This window comes from Pocillopora damicornis, chromosome 4 (assembly GCF_964200805.1).
Source record: "Pocillopora damicornis chromosome 4, jaPocDami1.2, whole genome shotgun sequence".
NCBI lineage: Eukaryota > Metazoa > Cnidaria > Anthozoa > Scleractinia > Pocilloporidae > Pocillopora > Pocillopora damicornis.
This window is the reverse complement of record NC_142673.1, coordinates 15504895-15525533: the sequence shown is the minus strand read 5'-3', so window position 1 is coordinate 15525533 and position 20639 is coordinate 15504895. Positions and strand designations below refer to the sequence as shown.

The 20639-nt window shown below is 39.5% G+C and overlaps 4 protein-coding genes across 7 annotated transcripts in view; 2 read left to right on the top strand and 2 right to left on the bottom strand.

Annotated features, from left to right (window-relative positions):
- Positions 1-8012, top strand: part of LOC113671305 (synaptotagmin-6) — a 25662-nt gene extending 17650 nt beyond the window's left edge. For 2 of the 3 annotated variants that reach the window (XM_089202971.1, XM_089202970.1), the window contains exons 2-8: positions 535-804; positions 3065-3358; positions 3673-3845; positions 4194-4463; positions 5986-6147; positions 6749-6866; positions 7075-8012. In XM_089202971.1, the coding sequence (XP_089059097.1) occupies positions 3109-3358; positions 3673-3845; positions 4194-4463; positions 5986-6147; positions 6749-6866; positions 7075-7376 (1275 nt within the window). In that variant the 5' untranslated portion in view covers positions 535-804; positions 3065-3108 and the 3' untranslated portion in view covers positions 7377-8012. Of the gene's footprint in view, positions 1-222; positions 314-534; positions 805-3064; positions 3359-3672; positions 3846-4193; positions 4464-5985; positions 6148-6748; positions 6867-7074 lie in introns of those variants that run through there. The other variant, XM_089202972.1, reaches the window with a different exon arrangement.
- On the bottom strand, positions 7794-12294 carry LOC113671306 (protein SLC31A2). Its single transcript, XM_027187517.2, has 4 exons — positions 11612-12294; positions 10114-10189; positions 9501-9630; positions 7794-9039 (listed from the first exon to the last, which is right to left on the bottom strand). Exons 2-4 carry the CDS (start codon positions 10178-10180, stop codon positions 8775-8777), a joined length of 462 nt encoding a protein of 153 aa, XP_027043318.2. The 5' UTR covers positions 10181-10189; positions 11612-12294; the 3' UTR covers positions 7794-8774.
- Positions 11165-20639, top strand: LOC113671313 (uncharacterized). Of its 2 annotated transcripts, none has more exons than XM_089202974.1 (6): positions 11165-11256; positions 15987-16171; positions 17327-17513; positions 18362-18577; positions 19656-19835; positions 20160-20639. In XM_089202974.1, the coding sequence occupies exons 2-6, from the start codon at positions 16085-16087 to the stop codon at positions 20459-20461; spliced, it is 972 nt and encodes a 323-aa protein (XP_089059100.1). In that variant the 5' UTR covers positions 11165-11256; positions 15987-16084; the 3' UTR covers positions 20462-20639. The 2 variants fall into 2 exon arrangements, with proteins under 2 accessions (XP_089059100.1, XP_089059101.1); XM_089202975.1 differs by lacking the exon at positions 11165-11256 and adding an exon at positions 12391-12498.
- Positions 14677-15904, bottom strand: LOC149046985 (uncharacterized). Its single transcript, XM_089202973.1, has one exon. The coding sequence runs from the start codon at positions 15853-15855 to the stop codon at positions 14821-14823; it is 1035 nt and encodes a 344-aa protein (XP_089059099.1). The 5' UTR covers positions 15856-15904; the 3' UTR covers positions 14677-14820.

Here is a 20639-nt window from a genome sequence, read left to right as displayed (position 1 = left end):
AAGTCGCAGCAGGCAATTTCCAGCTGATTTTAGCGAAACACTATTCGTCCCTCATAAAAGCCTTGTCCTAAAGGATGCAGACGCAGACGTATACGAAAGTTGGGGAAATCGATTTATGTTTATCACATGGTAGCCGACAAGCTTTCCGATGGCCACAGACAAACAATCGAATATCGAAATCCGTTAATCTGTGTTAAGTGACGCGTAAAGCAAACCCACGCGAAAATATCAACACATAACAAGTCAACAAAGACGCTCAAACCGAGAAAACTTTCCGATTCCTTGCGTGCTTGCCACGGACTTAAAAAAAACCGTAAGTTAATTAAATTGATTTTTCTGATAATTTCTTTTTTTTTTTCTTGTTATTCGAAACTGGCAATCGTGATTGTTCGGTATCTGATACACTCTCAGGTCGCAAAAGGTCAAGTCAGATAACATACATTTGCGTCCATAAAGCTACGCGCTCCAAATTTGAATACCGCCTGCAAACATAGTCGAGATCACAACTGAACTGCTATCGTACTTCCATTACAGAGCTAGGGAAAAGTATCCAATTTTCCCTCCAACTCGACAACGGTACATGAAGATCTGGACTCAATAATGGGTTGATATGGGTGAGCAGAGTCGATCGCTTGAGCCGGTAACATTTTAAAGATATTTGGGTATAATTTGACGACCGTTAGCCGTAGAACTAAGAAGCCAGCAATCCGCCGTGAGCTCAAGATAGATGTGGATGCCAGCTGTATTTTATTGTGGAGAATGACAGCTACCTTCGTTTGGAAAGAGTCACGTTTAGTAATTTAGGTAAGTTGTTGAATATAAATAATACATTCTGCAATTATTAAAACTTATTGTATGATATGTACTGCTTTGTACGTGAAGTTGAGTTTGTAATGACGTTATCAGTCACAAATGGATATTAGCATTGCACCAGTGAGATGCTAGAATGTGGACTAAAAATCCAAAGAAAACTTTGAGTTGCCAAAGGACTGAGGAGAGAAAATATTTTCGATAGGGAAGAATTTGGATCTAGTACAACACGGTATAAGGAAGAGGCTTCAAATGTTTAAACTGTTTTTCATATCTTATTTAAAAATTTAGTTGACCTACTAAACAATTCGTGGCGTCCGGAGCGGTTTCTAGAGGACTTCTTTATGGGTGACGAATTTTTACATTCTCAATGATTATCTCTGCGTAGCGGGTGAAAATTTTTGTTAATCATCCACGAAGATAAGAGCTGGATCAGATAAGTTGTTTTCCCTCAATGAGGAGAAAAGTTTCAAAGCGGAACAACATTGCAGCTTATCACCTCTTGAGTGCCTTCCATATTTCCCCTAGATCAATCTTAGTCCAACCCCATATTTCAAATATTCACGTCTAAGTCTTCCTGTTTTTTTTCTTCCCGCGGCTCTTTTCTCGGCCAAAAATATGGGGAGATGTTTATGCACGCCACAATTTTTCACCGGTTATTATAGCTTTTAGCAAAATAAATTTTAGCCAGAGCAATTCAACAGGCGAAGTCTTACAACTGCACAATATTTAATCCAACCATCCTGTCGGCTTGAGAGCCTTACCCGTGATAACTTCTCTTAAAAATCCCTGAGTATAAATCAGCCTTTCAAGACCTAAATATTGACCTTCATTTTCGTGATCCCGCTTTGGGCGTCAGAGATTTCACCTCTGGAATTTAAAGGCGATGTCAGAAATGTCAAACAGTTCGTTGCTTAAATAAATTTTGGTATTACTTTGAGGTCACTACTACCCCATTCGAAACTACTTTTTTATGCTGAAAGGCCTTCAACATAAGGTTTCTGCGTCATGTGGACATTTAAGAGTCAATATTATTTTTAGTCTTGAAACGAAACCCGCGCTAAAAGCGGATGGTGTACAATTCCAACATTGGGTAATTACTAGTGATGATAAACTCTGTAGACATAAACCGGAAATAGCGCATACTTTGAACGTGGTTGTGCAATTAGTTATCCCCTCAAACAAATTATCGTTAATGAGATTAAAATGTATGTTAAGGAACGGTGGGTAAGAATGCATTGGAAACAAGCAACATAGTTAGCGAAAATAAATAGAAGAAGAGTCGGCCATTTTGGTGTGTGATTACCTTGCAGAGCCACTTTAAGACGTAAAGTTTTGGGCTTACAGGAGTACTATCTTAGTAAAACTTAACTGCGCGTGTGAATATCCTCCCCCCCCCCCCCTCCCGCAAACGCAGCTTATACCAAAGGGTATGAACTTATGAACTTACTGTTGAAGAGAAATAACAACTCAGACATAAGCTTTGAAGATTCTATTTCTTCAGTCTTATCAGGATCTTATATTACTAATATTAGGTTCTTTTTCTTGAGGTCCTCAATGGGGTTTTTAGGCGTAGAAATTGACAAATTTTAACCGTTAGTCGTAAAAAAAAGCTAACCGTAAAAACTTTTTCCGGGGGAAACAATGGAAAGATGTTAACTGTTAGCCGTAAATTGGCCAAAATTTTAACCGTTAGCCATCACCCCAGTAAGACCCCCTTTCTTTAGAGCTGTTGTTTTTTTTTAACATAATGCGAGGCTCGGAGTATTTCCTTAACTACATGAAATAACTGATGTGTTACGTGCCCTATCATTGGTCGAAAAACTATTTTTTGGATTGTACGGGCAAATCAACGGAAAACTTGTCGCACTTTTTATTAGTTATTCAGCGTTATAACACTCTTGAGATGTTGAGAGAACGCTTGCTCACTAAACCCTTTACACCCTAAAATCAGTATGCATATTCTTCATAATGCTCTATATACATTTCCTAAGGTGCTGACAAGGAGAATTTGTTTACCAATCAAAAGCTTCTTTCATTGGTGATCATTTCCTTTATTCTCATGACCTTAACGTATGATTCAGGGCTGATATTGCAGGGAGAAATTTGATGCTGGTCACTCTTAGGGTTTAAGGGTTAACTCGTTTGCCGCTAACATCCCACGTGGGCTATTTCGTCAGTAGACCAATAGGATAAATCAAAGCTTTATGTAAAGTATATAACTGTAAACTATTCTTAATTTTGTTTAATATAGATATTGTAATAGAAAAAAAAACTTGCGAGAGGAAATTTTCAACGATGTTCATAGCATCATGGATCATAGCCTATGTACTTGTTGGTGTGCTGCTGGTAATAACGCTTGTCTACGTCGGATTTCTGGCTTTCAAAGCTTACCGCATCCGGCAAGACATAAAGCGCGCTCATAGTTATCGGTATATCTTGAGGACGCCTTCGGAAGACTTCGAAATTTCTTCGGCTACCGATGGATCCCCGAGTCCTAAGCTTTTGGAAGCTTCAGTCAGACCACCAACTCAGCCTCCTTACTTTGGTAAGAACTCATGAGAAACAGGTCAGATTTTCAGGGTGCGTTTTCCAATCGTATTAATATAAACGAGTGTAAGGGCGGGTTTGTGACTATCGAATACACGTCTTACACGTTTTGCAGGTCCGAAATGGGAAGGGTAAAATGTCTTTGTGAGATCTAAAATAGGGTCGTGGCTTCAAGAAACATGCCGCACGCTTCTACGAGTATCCAAAGGGGGAAGGAAGTTAGGCACTTTTGAATTCCAACAATAAAGTCGAGTGTCTTCTTCAAACACTGCCTGTGAATAACCTTTTTATTTTTCTTTCTTCATTTTCCAGTTGGTGATGTGCAGACGGTTCACATTCAGCCCCGTCTCGTTAGGCGCTCCCCCACGGATTTCACACCATCCGCCAGTCCTGCAACTCCACTAACACCAAAGTCGCCCGGAACTCCGGGTTTCTTCGATGACTTAGGAACCCTGGACCCCAGTCTTTACACAATGGTAGCGGAGGTAAGCCGTTTTGTCATCCCTCCCTCCCCCTCCCCCTCCCCCCTTCTTCTGCCTAATTTTTCATGAGAATCATTCTTGTTGATTTCTTAGAGTTTACATTTTCCGCAAGAGAAGTAGTAAACGAAATAAAAAACCTAAATTAGGAGATAGTGATGCAAAGGAGCTTGACGAAGTATCTTGTAGAGTATAAAGCGTTATTTACACCTAAGTGGAAAAAGCCGTCTAAACGAAAGTCTAAGCCTAAAACTTTGCGACATGATGTTTGTCCTTCGTTATTTCTACAAAGGATGCACTTTGAAAAGCTATAGTAACAAGCTACCTAACTGGATCGTTTTTACTTTCCCTCAGGAAAGTGGATGCTCTACTTCCGAATCTGGATCCCCTTTAACTCACAATCTTGGCCAGGCTCATTTCAAAGTCAATTTCGATCAGCATCGTTCAATCCTGTCAGTAAAGCTCGTGAAAGCCATGAACCTGTCACCGCTCGGAAAGGACTGGAGCAAGCCATGTAATCCTTACGTCATAGTGCAACTGCTTCCTGATTACAGACATCAACTGCAGTCTACTGTGCACAAAAAGACTACCAACCCTCGTTTTGACGAGACGTTTGAATTTGAGGTAAAGGTTCTCGTAAATTACACGCATTTGGTATTCATTTCAGATTTTCAGTCCGCACGTCATCGGATCGGCATAACCTTAGCTTTGTCGTTCAGTTCGAGACAATAGGGAGTTTTAGATCTACGTTTGTTTCTGAATGAGTCACGTGAACAGACGCCAGCGGTCACGTTCGATGTTTGCCGTCCACGCGTGAACTTCGGGCAAGGCAGTTTCAGGTACTTCAACTCTTTCGGCGGTTTTCTTCCTCACTGTTCGAAAGTTCTCACGCATTTCCCATAAATATATGTGAGTTAAAGTCTTTTCTTTATAAGTAATCCGTTTGAGACGCTAGGAAAGCAATCTTTTAGCCACATTTTGTGTTTGAAAGGAAGGAACTCTATCCTTTGTGTGATTCAAGATTGCGGCGCACATGTTAATTTTTTTCAGATGAAAACCGACGTCGACCTAAAAAGCTGAAAGTCTCGAAACTTCTAACTCCTAACCACAAACTGCTGACCGCGATTTGACGTTGACGGTGAACACACCAAACGTGGATCTAAAACTCTCTAATATCCTCTTCACGCTTGATTTGAAGCCGCGAGTGAAGACCTAAACCTTCGTGCTCGTGCGTCTCTTCCTTCGCGTATTTGTCTCAGTGAGCGTTCTCTACAGCTAACACCATCAATTTTTCATGTATCATTCATTGACCCGCGAGCAGGCTTCGGCTTGAGCGTTTTTTCGCCTGCAGTAAAGTAGGAGGCCTTGCAACGCTAGCTGGCAGGAGATCTAAGGTGGCTTCCAGCAGACCCCTTCCCGACTCGTTTTTAATAGGGACCTTTAGCAGTTAGGACGACAACGCCAAAGAAGACGTCGATTTAAAATAAATACATATTTTTAGTTGGAATTTCGCGACTGACTGGGTGTGTTTACCATCTCTTACGGCACCGCAAGCTAACCTCAACATAACGTATGAGGGCGGCGTTGAGTTCCAAATAGAAGCTTAATTAATTTGCCGTCGGGGTTACGCAAATTTTGATGATTTCATGTTGTTATTTGCAGAGGACGGCTAAGAAATGTACCTGTTTTAGAACGCACATGCTGAGCTATTGTTCTGCTCATTAGATCTTTTGTTTTGCCACGTCCTTGTTGCCGTCGCCATCTCGGTTTGCTAAAGGTCCCTAATATTTCCGTACGCGGAAAAACGTGCGTCCTGCAGCACTAATAATGACGGCTTACTGACGGACTAATTATTTGGTAGTATTGTGAGCCAATGACATCATGGCAAAACTGACCCATCAGGCACATAACACTCAACTAACAAACACATACCGAATGATTCTGATGATAAGTTCCGCTTAGGTAATCGACATGTCAGCCTTACTGCTTACGACAGTCTTTTTCAGCACCACTCTCTCTCAACAATGAGAACTCACTATCAACTGTTATTCCCGGGGCATGGGCTTACCTCATTTACTGTAGTATCATTTCCTTTACTATCGTTAAACAGTTGTTTTTACTTTGATTCTTTTCTTGAAAAATGTAGTTGTCTTATAAGGAACTCCAGTTGCAAACCCTATGGCTGACGTTCCTCTCGTTTGACACGTCTTCCCGTCACGAGGTGATTGGCCAAGTATTGTTGCCGCTGGCTGATTTATCACTCTCTCAAGACAACACATATCGAACTGATATAAGACCGAGTCTTAAGGTAAAAAGTTCTTTTCTAGGATTTAGTAGCTTAAAAGAGCGCAAATCATGAACTTCATAGCTATCATAACGACTTAAGAGAACAAAGATAGACAAAGATGAATATGATAGGGCACTAATGAGAACTCAAAGTTGAATATAAAGGTATGTATCTTGCCTCTAACTCAGGAAAACTCGAATGACCAAGTTGTTTTATCTGATTGGTTGAGATGATGGCGCGAGTTTTTGAAACCAATCTCTTAGCATGTCATGAAAACCAGCGCAATCTGACCCGGGTCGATCACTATTGACAATCGATTGAATTCGCGCAATAGAGTAACTGGTTGTCCGTAGCACTCCGAATTCATTTTATTGGTTGTAACTCGTCAAACAAGGACATTATTGATGCTACTTCTTTTTTTCTGGGTATCTATGTTACTAAGAAAAACATTCTTTTGGCTTTGATATCGAAGGAAGTTATTGATGTCACTGTAAACGGAAGCTCTGTTATCACGTCTCTCTCAAACAAATATATGCAATGTACGTCTATTCCTTATAGCTATCCATCTAGACTTCTCAAAACAACATATAATTGTTGTTTGTATAATTTCCTTCTGCGATAGAAACAAGTAGCGTTAGGGGAACTGATGGTCTCTCTTGGTTACCTCAAGTCCGCGGAGAGGTTGACTGTTGTCGTCATTAAGGCTCGCAATCTACCAGCGGTTAATATTAAGGGAACAGGTTGGTTGTATACGTGATTGGACATATCCTTATGTTAAATTAATTTTGTATTGTTCTTTGTTTATCATCCTCAAATTTCTTTGCAGTTCTCTTTTAAATTCAAGCTTCGTTCTCTTCCAGAAAAACCGAGTAAAATCCAGCATTAGAGCAGACACACTCTCTGTGGTCATTCTTTCTAACGTTCTCAATCTTTGTTTTTTTCACGCAGATCCCTATGTTAAAGTCTATCTGCTAATGGCAGGAAAACGGGTAAAAAAGAAGAAAACGACCGTTAGGAAAGGAACATTGAACCCTGTGTTCAACGAGGCCGTATCGTTCGACATATCAGTAGACGCCATGAACTCTGTGGACCTACTGCTGTCTGTTATGCATGAAAACGAGGTTATCGGTTGCGTGTCACTCGGTGCCCACGCCACCGGAAAAGAACTCGGACACTGGCGGGAGGTACGCACTGCCAACAAACCTGTTGCACACTGGCACGTGTTACAAGACCCAAAAAAGTTTTATTAGGAAAATTTAAGTCTTGAAATGGATGAACTGAGAAGGAAGAGACAGAGAACTCATAAGAGGCATTTCAGGCTTGTAGTGAAGTCTATTTCAAATGATGAGATTCGTTGCGACGAAAAATTTCACGTAGGATGTCGGCACAGTTAATCTAACTTGTGGCAGAGTATGTGAACGGGGAATGGGAAGGATTCAGCTACAAACTTTGAGGAGGAGGAGAAGGATTGGGTCTATTTTCACTCATTTCCATTCCTCCGCCTGGCGCCTTCCCACAGCCGTAATGAAGACCCCTTAGCTGCGAAGTTGAGTGGGTGAGGCATTTCAGTCCTGTGTAGAAGCGTTGCCGATTGCAAAGACAGTCTCATAACTTTTTTGAAACTGAGAAACCTTTGTTAAATGAAACATATCTTGAAATAAGATGTATAATTTTTTAAATTCCCATTTTAATGATAACCGTAACTAATTTCTGACTGATACCTTTTTACAGAGCATATTCTCTCTTTTTAAGGTTGAGATAAAATAACGTGCTTGTTTCTTTTCTTTTTAATATTATCTTATACATGTTGAATCATAAAATCGAATTGTAAGATAGGTCATCGCTTAAATTTATTTTCCTTAATAAAAATAACAGTTAATAGAGAATGTATTCAACGAATAAGTAAAAATCGTGGACGTTCTTTACAGACAACCCCATGATCACAATTGGGGCTCGTCTTGGAAAATTTGTCCCAAATTTTTAAGCTGAGTTTGTCAATTGTAATCGTTTTTAATTTTCTTCACCCCAACTATTCCTGTTCCTTCTTGGCATACATCTTTAAAAACACTTTGATTTGTTTCTTGTAATGTTTGGTTTCTTTTGAGTTCAGTGTACTTTTTCATATCACAAAGAGGTACGTAACAGTTAACTCCTCCTTACTGTATGTATGTATGTATGAATTATCACACAAGTGACGAGAAAAGACAAATGCATCCGTCAACGGGCACTATTTTGATATTGCATCAAAGACTCCTAACTAAGATATAAGAGGCTATATAACAACTTGGCGATAGAATTTCTAATCAAACCTTGAAAAGAGAAGGGGGTTAACGTGGAGTGAGCTGCTGGCCGCAGTGTAACAGATTCGTATGTTATAGTGTCCTTCTTCCACTTCTGAATTCTAGACTACGAGCAGTCCTTCCTTTTCAGTGAAGTCCGTCGCGCGAGTTCGAAAAAAGTCCGTGGTCCAGAGTCCCACGTGGCGCACTACCCCGCACCATTTGTCTTTTTGTTGATATTTTTGGACTCGCGCGACGGACTTCGCTTTAATGCCCTTCGTGGTCCATCTGGATTCTAGAACAAAGTTTCTTTTTTCCGCTCGATCCGAAACGTTCGCGAGGCAACAAGATCACATTCAGTAAATCAGATCAAGTCGGCGATTTTTCCTTCTGCTTGTCGCATCTTGATCGCCTTATAACGCCATTGTTGTTTCTCTGATCATGTGTTCTTCGTTGTACCTCCAAATTGCGATACGTTATGTACAACGGATTCGATAGAAAGAAACCAAAGCCTAACCCAACCACAACAGACATAAAGAGCCAAACGTTGAAAGTGTTCACCACAAGCATCAACAAGTAACCTGTTACGGCTGACAGAAGATAAGAACTTGTCCTCAGGAGGTGATCAAGTATCCTGCAAGAACAAATGAAGTTTATTGGGTTAAAAAGGCTCGATCAGAGGCCGCTGGTCGGGATAAGCCCGCGTTCCACCCTCTACACCACACCAAACCACAACCTCGAAGCTTCCTGGAAGACTGGGTTTAAGAAAATGGTGGAATGCGAGCCTAGAATTGCATATACCAGAAGAGAATCTCCCTAAGGTGTGGAATGAATATTCTCATAAATACCATGATCTTAGTGCTCCCCACTATTTCCGAATATTCCATTGTGGAAGAGGTCAAACGAAAGAACACTTGTAAGTTCATGTCAACTCCTACAGCGATAAGCAAATTATTTATTGTTTTTAACTTTGATGCTGGCTCAAAGCACTAGAAAAAGGCTCCAATTTCGAACCATGACCATGTTTTTTCACAAAAACTGACCGAGTCATGACAGATATCTATGTATTTTCGTATTACTTTGCATTTCACCAACCTCTTATTTCCTTTGAACTCTTTTGTGGTATTTCCTCTTCCATTAGGTAGGCCGAGGTACCTATGATATGACGACATGAACTCATACAGTACAGCAAGGGAAAACACTGCTATCAATGATCCACCTAACCCTGTGAGACAGAATAATGCATACGTCACTACCAAAATACTTAGATCATTAACCCTTTATACTCCAAGGCCAGTGTCCATATTCTTAATACTCTTCTCCATACATTTCCTTTGGTGCTAGCAAGGAGAATTTGTTAAACAATCAAAGCCTCTTAGGTGGGCAGTGATTTCCTTCATTCTCATGACCTTTACATTTGATTCAAGGGGGATTCTGTAAGAAGAAATTAGGAGCCAATCCCTCTTAGGTTTTAAAGGGTCGAACTTGAATGTTTTTTTTTAGCTGGAACCAATCTTTGGAACTGCTTATTTTTACTTCAAGTGGTGTTTTACGGGTTTCTTTGGTGTACCAGCACTTGTACCAGACCACTGATTTATACGGTTACCTTGATACAGTGCACTTGCCGATGTTACTTGGATTTACGGCCACACAACATCACGTTTCGTTTGATATTCCTCGAACAAATACAAGTTATTCTTACACGTACCGTTTATAGAAGTGACCTTCCACTGCCGCAGAAGCACTTGCATCTCTCCAACAAAATTAAGCGTCATGGTGTAAATCTATAAAAAGGTAGAAAGGAAACTGAAATGGCAACAATGCTCAATATCCTAACCATCAAGTGATCGCGTTTGATTGGAATGTGAGAAAATGCGCCTTTGGCATGCTCCCAGTACAGTTAATAAAGTAGAAACTGTCAAACATAGTAGATATTGTGGAAACAAAAAAAGTCTCTGGTGGCCTGTAACATAGTCAAATATGGAGGTAACTGGTTGGGCAACCCGACAAATTTCTTTGTTTTAAGATTGTTTTACGCTTTTTAACGCATTCCAATCATTTTGAACCGATTGGCTGCTTAAAACTCTTATTAATTGATTCAGTCACAAAGCGTTATCATAAAATGAAAAGGATTTGTACAGTCAGCGGGCGCCAAAATAAACTTGCTGCACAGCTGTTTTCATCTTAAATTGTTGTCAGCTTTCCTAAGCAGTAACCTCTATCAACTCTGACCTAAATAACTTTACATCACGCCGACATGATTTTGAGTGTCCTATTCTTTCCTTGCACAGATTAGCATTTTCTATAAACCGGATACTTCTTGATTACGCAAATAGTTGATTTCCTTCGTCAATTTCCAAATTATGAACAATTATTTTTGAGGAAACTTGAATTTGAACAGTTAGAGTTAACTCGTTGTCAACAAATCTGTAAAAATTGGCTTCATACCCTTTTTTTTTTTGCCGTTTCCTTCTCAAGAACATTGTGCGGAATACATCATCGTTGACCTGTAGATGACTCGTGGTCCTCACAGTCAAATGAACTTTCTTTAATTTGTACCCAGCTGATATCTTAAAGGAAAATTGAAACGCCTCAGGTTCAAATCTTATCGAAGTATGAATTACTTTTGGAAGGTCTGACGTTCTGTTAAGATATTCTCTACGGTTTTTTCCGGGAGGATCAGTCAATCCTAGACACATTACTTCAACGAACAACGTAAATTCATAACAAAAATTCCGCGTAGCCAGTGTTTGCATGTGATTGATGTGCTCCAAACACACGTAATGATGTTATGTTTTGGCGATGGAATACGGCACGGGACGATGATAACTTGCCTTCATGTCACGTTAAGGTATTTCAATTGTTAAGGCGATTATTTCTTGGGTTTTAACCAAAATTTTCAACCGTGCTAAACTAATTTTGATGCTAACTGATAGTTTGAACACGGCAGCGATACAGATGACTAAATCCAACAGATTTAACCAATGATTTTGTCTGTCACTCATCGAAAATTTCCCTGATTTGGCGCAAAGACTGCGCATTTGACTGGAGTGACAGACTGCCCTACTCAATGCGACATAGACGAAATATAAATGAACTCATTTGCTGCACGTCCTAAAGCATTTCTCAGTGCAGAAAGCGTAAGTGCTTTACGTGATCTAATTAAAAGTAATTATTCAGTTGTCTTTCATTTAAAATTCACTTACCGAAATCTTAAGAACTGCGAAATGAGTCGGATTGCAAGACGAGGTGAAAGCAGTGGCCCAAAACTGTATCCCGATGGCAGATTCAGGATTTTCTAACAGGATCAACACTACCGTTGTCAACTTGATGGATTTTAAATTACACGGGAGACCACGTGATATTCAGTGAAAACACCCCTGAATGACAGACGAACAAAACGGGCTCTTAAGCGGTCAACGAGAAGATGAATGTTTATTGATTGCATCGTAACAAAACTCCCAAACGTGTTCCGCCTTGTGTGGCATTTAACCCTATGACCGGCAGCCACGAAATATCTTTGTAGGAGGTTAAGTTACCAACTTTGACAACGCACGCACGCATCTTAGTTTAGTAACTTGATTTTGTATCACACTTTAAAAGTAAAAGAGAAAAAATTAACTCCCATTCGCGGGCATGAAACGACTTCGGCTCCCACTAGAGTGTTGTGAATGATTGTCATTAGAATACCCGTGAGGGATTAAGTACCTCTCCCCACGTCTTCTCAGTGTCCCGAGGACTATGCACGTCTAACGCGTCAAAGGGTAAACTGAGGAAAGAGCTGCCTGAAGGCAGGGTTCGAAATAATTTTTCAGCTTTCAGCATGAATTTTTAGGCTTTTGTCAAGGCTCATTTTTTTCCTCGGCTGTCACTAATAAATTTTAACATCAGAATCTTTTGTTGCGGCAATTCCTTTCCCAACCAAGGGTAGTGAACGGTTCAAGTTGTCGGTGTTTGTTCAAGCGTGAAATATACAACTTTGTCCAGACAAACTGTCGCGCTACTATCAAGCACCGACTTAAATTTGAACGCGTGAGAAGGTTTAGCAAACGACATTAAACAGGATTTGGCTGAAAATAAATCGTGATTAAAGGTAGTATGTACGTACACAGGCGGCCCAAGCTCCAGCTGTGAGATGATCATCTTGCGTAATAACAGTCATGGCGGAATTATAAGAGTTTGTATGGGAATATTTACGACCGCTCTAAGGAATAAAAAAATACGTCAAATTCTCAAAAAAAAATACCTCACCTTACTTCCACAGCGTATTGCTTGTTATCTGATCGCTTACTTTGATGAAAAGAGCCCATTTGAGCGAGTTGTTCATTTCGAGGTTTTCAACGTACATAAGAAAAGCCCAAGGCTGAACACTCCATTTCCGAACGCCTGAGCCGAGAAGCGAAAAATCCAAGCTCAAAATGACCGGGCGGCCACAAATCCAACGCAGAATCCAAGCACATACACTGTAGTTTCATTTCAATTCACTAAAAACTCAATCGTCCTCGTGCAACCGACACTAAGCCGCAGTTTGCTTCAAAAATTTCCAGTTTAGAGGTTTCTAACAGCCCGCGGCCACATCAACCTTGACACACGACCGTTGAAAACCAGCTTGGTAACCCTACCTCCTTTTTAAACTGAGCCTCTCCGGGGACCATACCGTCAGTTATCGTCAATAAATTGTTTTAGAACCACGGGTCCCCTCAGTAGAAATCGATCAAGAGGCTATTGTTTCGCTCGGCCAATCGAATTCGCCTCCGGAAATGTTTACAAATTCAAAATAATTTACAAGCATAGTTGCAAACCGCATAGCTGATCTAGTAAATCTCGATAATTTCCTTTTAATTTCAAAAGATAAAAATAGAAATCGATCAAGAGGCTATTGTTTCGATCGGACTCAGGATTTCGCTGGCGTCTGCGAGGTTATCTTCTTCAAAATCGTAGTGAAACAAAACCCTAATAATGAAGAATGAAAATTTCCGTCTGTCTAGCACAGAAGCAAAGGAAAAGTAATAATTCAAAGAAAAATAATTTGTACATTTGGATTTAAATTGTCCATTTCCATGCGTGAAAATATTAACACGGATATCCAGCAACAATACTTACCACGATTTCCATTTCAGATACGAGTTCGAATTGATTACGTCCTTGCTGCAACCGTGGAATAGACTATTTTTTACAGACGACATTTTTATCTTTTGAAATTAAAAGGAAATTATCGAGATTTACTAGATCAGCTATGCGGTTTGCAACTATGCTTGTAAATTATTTTGAATTTGTAAACATTTCCGGAGGCGAATTCGATTGGCCGAGCGAAACAATAGCCTCTTGATCGATTTCTACTGAGGGGACCCGTGGTTCTAAAACAATTTATTGACGATAACTGACGGTATGGTCCCCGGAGAGGCTCAGTTTAAAAAGGAGGTAGGGTTACCAAGCTGGTTTTCAACGGTCGTGTGTCAAGGTTGATGTGGCCGCGGGCTGTTAGAAACCTCTAAACTGGAAATTTTTGAAGCAAACTGCGGCTTAGTGTCGGTTGCACGAGGACGATTGAGTTTTTAGTGAATTGAAATGAAACTACAGTGTATGTGCTTGGATTCTGCGTTGGATTTGTGGCCGCCCGGTCATTTTGAGCTTGGATTTTTCGCTTCTCGGCTCAGGCGTTCGGAAATGGAGTGTTCAGCCTTGGGCTTTTCTTATGTACGTTGAAAACCTCGAAATGAACAACTCGCTCAAATGGGCTCTTTTCATCAAAGTAAGCGATCAGATAACAAGCAATACGCTGTGGAAGTAAGGTGAGGTATTTTTTTTTGAGAATTTGACGTATTTTTTTATTCCTTAGAGCGGTCGTAAATATTCCCATACAAACTCTTATAATTCCGCCATGACTGTTATTACGCAAGATGATCATCTCACAGCTGGAGCTTGGGCCGCCTGTGGTACGTACAGCAATATAAACACAGTAATGTGACGGTGTGTACACAAAATTGCATGTTTCACGCTTGAACAAATAAGTAGAAAGCTGAATACTGCAGACCAAAATACTCCTTGTAGCACGCTTCAAATTTCGAAACTTTATAATCGTTTACGTTTCCAAAGAGCTTTTGAAAACATTTCATGGCTGCTCTATCGCCTGATATGACATGTTCACCATAATATGACAGCGACTTTTCTTCAGTTGGACGATCATAAGCATAATATTTTCTTGTAAAATTTAAAAAACGATCTCTGGCTAAAACTTTTAAAAATACGAGCTTTCGGCTGTTTGCGCTACAGCCTTCAACGGGTAAAATGATAAAAAGGTAAGAAATACTAGGTGTGAAGTACAAAGTAGGAAATTAAAAATGCTAATAACTAAGAATGTTTGTTAAAAATACTAGGTGTGAAGTACAAAGTAGGAAATTAAAAATGCTAATAACTAAGAATGTTTGTTAAAAAGAATGTTATATTGTCCGGGCAAAGGACAGGAATTGTTGTCCGCATTGGGAGTTAACTTGGAATGCCACGCTTCTAGTGTTTTTCTTGTTCTAAAACTGCCTTTGTCAATAATAGATGCATTATCAAAGTCTATTGCGTGATTATTGGCCCAGACGTGATTGGAAATTCTTGAGCCTTTTGCCACGGTTTTCACATTTCTGAGGTGTTCTTTCTTTCTTGTGTTGAAGGCCCTGCCAGTCTCACCAATATAACACCATGAACAGTCACCACAAGGAATTTTATAAACAACATTTGTTTGAGATTCCAATAATGGTCGAAATTTTGGGGCCGGGAACTGTTGTTGGAGGGTGATAAGTGGTTTGTTCACCACTGTGATGTCGTGTTTTTTGAGGACACGAGTCAGAGGTTCTGTTACGCCTTTAATGTATGGAAGAGAGGCGAACGACTTGCGTGATTCGGACGCCTCGACCATCTTGAAAAATGTGCCAACAAGTTCCTCCGGGGACAACACTGTTGAGCGTCGGGTTTTTTTGGTCTGGATGTTTTTAATGAAAATCGATGGATAACCATTAGACTCAAGTGCTGAATAAACTCGATTTAGTTCTCGTTCTTTTCCTTCGGAGGAGTTGGGTAGCTTTAGGGCTCTGTGTAGAAGGGTTGCTGCTGTGCTGGCCTTGTTTTTATTATCATGGTGAGAATTGTAGTCTAGATATCTGTCCGTGTGCGTAGGTTTTCTGTAAACATCTACAGCGATGGTGCCATTTCTACGGGTGACCAAAGTGTCGAGAAAGGAGATCTTATTGTCACTTTCAATTTCGATGGTGAAAGAGATGTTGGCGTCAATTGAATTTAATGTGTCATGGAAAGCTCGCACATTGTCTTTTTTGATAATGCAGAAGCTATCATCAACATAACGTTTCCAGATTTTAGGAGGGACGGATGAACTGTTAATCGCACTTTCCTCGATCTCTTCCATACAGAGATTGGCCACTACAGGGCTGACTGGACTGCCCATAGCGCATCCGTGTACTTGTTTATAGACTCTGTGCAATTTTAGCCAGAGATCATTTTTTAAATTTTACAAGATGTTTTATCCTGGCTGCGGCCCCTCTATCTTTTCACATAATATTTTCTATAAAATTCTAGTTCTTTGGTGAAAAACCGCTGGCAAGTGTGCCAAAAGTTCCGGCTGGAGCCGGTGGCTAGCTCTTAATTTGATCCCTGAGAAGGGTAAACCTATTGTCATGAAGGCCATTAAGATCAATGAAACCGGAGGTTTGTCTCAATTGAAATACGAAGATGTACCAATTCCAGAACCGCAGCACAGCGAGGTAAGGACACGATCGAATCACCCGTTTGATTTGAGGACATATGCTTTGATAGGATACGATTTTTAGAAGCAGAATTGAAAATGTCATGGTACTGTAAGTCTCACATATTAATTGCTGGATCTATCCCTTTCAAATATTCTTCTCGTAGCATTAACGGTTTGTGCGCTAGGAGCTTCATGGAGTTATTTTACAGCAACAACGATAGCCCTCTCTCAATATATACTAGCCCCTACCCAGTGGGGATTTAATTTAATAGGGCGAGGGAACCATTAAGGGAGGGGAACCATGAAGGGAGGGTAAGTGTGAGAAGACGAAAGCAAATTTGAAGTGAAAATTTGGCGTAATTTTCTGCATGCTCCTTCCCTCAGAATATTTCTGCACAGTTCCTTACTCTTTCAAAACAAAGGCACAGTCCCCAAATGTAATCCATTGTTTTTTGCCAATGTTTTATTTATCCAAAAATTGTATGCATAATAAAGTACAAGGTTGAGTGGAAATCTTATTTTTCCTCCAGCCGATTGACTCACACAACTTACCTGCCTCTGCTTGACTTTACTAGCTGGCAAATACTCTTATAAAAAATGATTCCTGTTTTGTTGAAAATATTTTACCCAATTACAGTGAGCAATATGCAACTTGCACCTACACTATTGTCTGTGCATTTCAACATAGAGAGCAGAGTTCTCCTTTTCGGGCAGTAGCTAAAAAGCAGTTTGAGTGCTTGAAAAATCATTAAGTAAAAGGATTGTCCTATCCTTTGGAAAATTTCATTTACCTGTTGTGCTTGAAATAGAGAAGAACACTGAGAGCCTTAAACTTGGGATTTATTTACACACTGGTATATTCACCTAGTTATTTCATTATTTATATACTTTGGTTGGCTTTTTGAGACAATTCTCAATGAATTAGGATACATCACTGTGATGAGTGAATCATTGAAATGTGATGGGACCATTTTCTTACAAAAAAACTTTGTTACTTGAACAATTAAGGCAATCTTATCAAAAGTTACCTATATGTTTAATGAGTTGGACAAATTATAGAGGTGTCATCCAGTAGCTTAAAGAATTAATGGATAGCTCAGTGCAGCTGCAGCTGGCTAAGGGAATTAGTTAACTAAAAGCACAATTACAGACATTGTTGATTTTTTTGCAGGTTTTGATTAAGAATCATACAAGTGGTGTTAATTATCTTGATGTGTATCTTCGTGAAGGTATTTTTACTTTACCTACCATTCCAGCAATCCTTGGAGTAGAGGGTGCAGGGATTGTAGAGAAGCTAGGACCTGGTGCTGTTGGTGTGACTGTGGATGATCGCGTGGCTTATTTTCATCTTGGTTCAGGTTAGTCTGTTGAAGGCTTTGAGGTAAATGGCTTGACCATTTATGCCCTTGTATCCTAGGTTAACATAGTTTACAATGTACATGAAAATGAGGGCATTCTCATGTAACGCAAGTGCAAAATTGCAACACACCTGTAAATTAGAAATAGGATGCACACACTTTCAAAATTTTGTCTGTTTTGATCTCCTGTTATGTTTTTTCATGTACATTATTGACAAGTAATTACATGATTCCTCTTGCAGTGTGGTGGAATATGCAGTTGTAAATTTTTCAAAGACTACAAATTGCACTTGCCCTATGGGCTTGTTAAATTTTGTTTTCCTTGTGCAATTTTGCTTTGTAATATCAAATTGCACTCGAAATCATGTTATTACCTACACTTTGTATACTTGATGTTGAGATCAGCAGGTCAGTAAGAAATATAGGTATGAAATATGAGGTGTAAAGACACAAGTCCCTGGTGGGTCTGGAAGTCTGTTATGGAAATTTAGAGGCTTTCAGTGATATTTTTCAAAATCTCGTTGAAACACAGTGAGTAATGTGGTTATTTGTTAATGAGGTAAAAAAAACTAGTTGTCTTCTGATTGAAAGTGTTTTAATTTATACAACAAAAAAATTCAAATCATATTTTTACAGTCAGTTGCTGTTTGCAACTTTCACACACTATTTTTTATTTTACATTAAAAAAGAAAGCATCACAGAAATCAAAGAAGCCATTTTCTAAGCCAGTAGCCAACATGACATGAGAACCTTGGACAGGAATATGACGTCAAACTGTAATGCAGATACATTATGAAAGTCATGATTTGTGATTAATTTGTACTCATCCAAGTATAATTCTGTTTTAGGAAGTTTTGCAGAATACAGCACTGTTCCAGTGGATAAACTTGTCAAAGTGCCATCAAACATCTCTTTTGAACAAGCTGCAACAACCATGATTCAGGGTATCACTGCTCATTACTTGGTTCACACTGTGTACCCGGTGGAACCTGGTACCAAGGTGTTGGTACATGCAGCTGCTGGGGGAACTGGATCCCTAATATGTCAAGTGGCTAAAAATGCAGGTAACAAAGTAGTTTAATTTGGGTTTTCTTGAGAAACAGTTAGCTAGCATAGAAGAAAAAGACTGCTGACTGCTCCAACAGACCCTGACTGCTACAGAGGCACTTGAATAAAAATGATTCCTTGAAACCTTCAAATGCTGTGCACCCTATATTACAGAGATAACTGGCTTGACACAACGTGTGATTCTTTGTAAAAGCACAGCTTTGAAATATAGTCTTGTTCTGACTTGAGTTATCTAATGGCCTACAGCTCTCCCCATAGTAATCACTCCTCTTCCAAAGAAATATGTTTACAATAGATCCCAGTTACTTCTTATACTTGTGGGTGGGGAAGAGAGATTTGTTCTCGAAGAAATAACTCTATAGCTCTTGAAGATAATTATACCAAGACCTCTTGAAGTTTGAAACACTACACATTAGGCCACAAAGATTACCACTTTAACTTAAAAATTCTGATGAGAAGGGTCAGGATTTGTTATAGATTTGTTAAAAAGGAATTTTTTCTTAGACCTGTTCTCTGTAGTAGGTGGACTTCTGTAGGTTTCTCTAAAATCAGGCAATCAAGTATGAGCTTGAAAAATGGCCTGAATATTTCTGCAAAAAATAAATTACTGATTACTGCTGTGGCATGCTGAGCTGCTAGACATCTCCTTATTATCTTTCAAATACCTGCCAGCTCTTATGCACCACATGTGAGTTTCAGGCCTAGGAATAAATGAAAACATTTTTAGCAGGAAAATGGGATAATGTTTAAGGGAATACAAGCTCTGGAGGTTGTCTTACATTTCTGTAACATCTCGTTTCATCATTAAAGATGATCAGTTTTTTCTTGTTAAAAAAGGCTGGTGCCTCAAACTTCCAAACAAATAACCTTGGATTGATAACCAAGGTTATTCACTTTCATATTTACGTCTGTGAGCTAAGTTGCAGGAAAACTTGTCAGACCTGATCTTTAAACTCAGATTAGTAGTTCATTCACATCACATGTTTAATAAGCTGGAAAGGTAATCTGTGTTTTGCTGTTTGATTGAGTCACCAAGACTTGCATTTCTCAGTGGCCTGTTGTGTTTGAATACAGGAGGTTATGTCATTGGCACAACAAGCACAAAAGAAAAAGCTACCAAGGCAAAGGCTTGTGGAGCTGATGAAGTTATTCTGTATTCTAATCAAGACTTTGTCCAAGAAGTCAACAGGATCACGGAAGGTACTGGAGTCAACGTCATTTATGACGGGGTTGGAAAGACAACTTTTTACAAAGGCAAGTTGTGCATCAAATGAGGCTGTGGTCATTGCAGTGAAAACAATGCTAAAGAATTGGTGAAAGTAAAGCCTTAAAAAGAGTTGAGTGCTAATGAGTCTAAATTCCGTGCACGCCAGATTTTTTCCCCTTTACAAGCTTTATTTTCACAACTGCTTTTAGTTTTGTTTGAAGTGCATTGATATTATTAGTTGACAATTTTTTTTCCTGCTTGTTAGAGATGTGGATTTCATATGAATAAAGTATTCCCTTTTATGGACAGAGCTTTCTTGTAGAATACGTGGATCCTTTTAAAAACTTACATCAAAGCATAATTTTGTACAGGTTTTAAATGCCTTGCAACACGAGGTACCATGGTCCTTTTTGGTGGTGCATCTGGTTACCTAGAATCCCTAGAGCTCAATCTTGTTTCATCTGGGTCACACAGTCTCATTCTTCCAAAGTTATTCGACTACATTGCAACGCCCGAGGAGTTGTCATGGAGAGCTAATGATGTGTTTGATTGGATCACACAAGGAAAGATTAAAATGGATAATTTTACCGTGTTTACGCTTTCAGAAGCAAAGAAAGCTTTTGAAATGCTCGAAGGCAAGAAGACAATTGGAAAACTCTTGCTTAAACCTTGAAACTGTCTTTGAAACTATGTGTTCTGAATGTTATTAGCAAGCTTTCGATGTTAGTAGAGCCAGCCAGTCATGTGTTTTTTCAATTGATTCTAGTACATTGATATTTAGATATTTTGTGGTTTTCACAAATTGTCATCACCTCCCGCAATGAAATAAATCATAGTGTAGACCTTTAAAA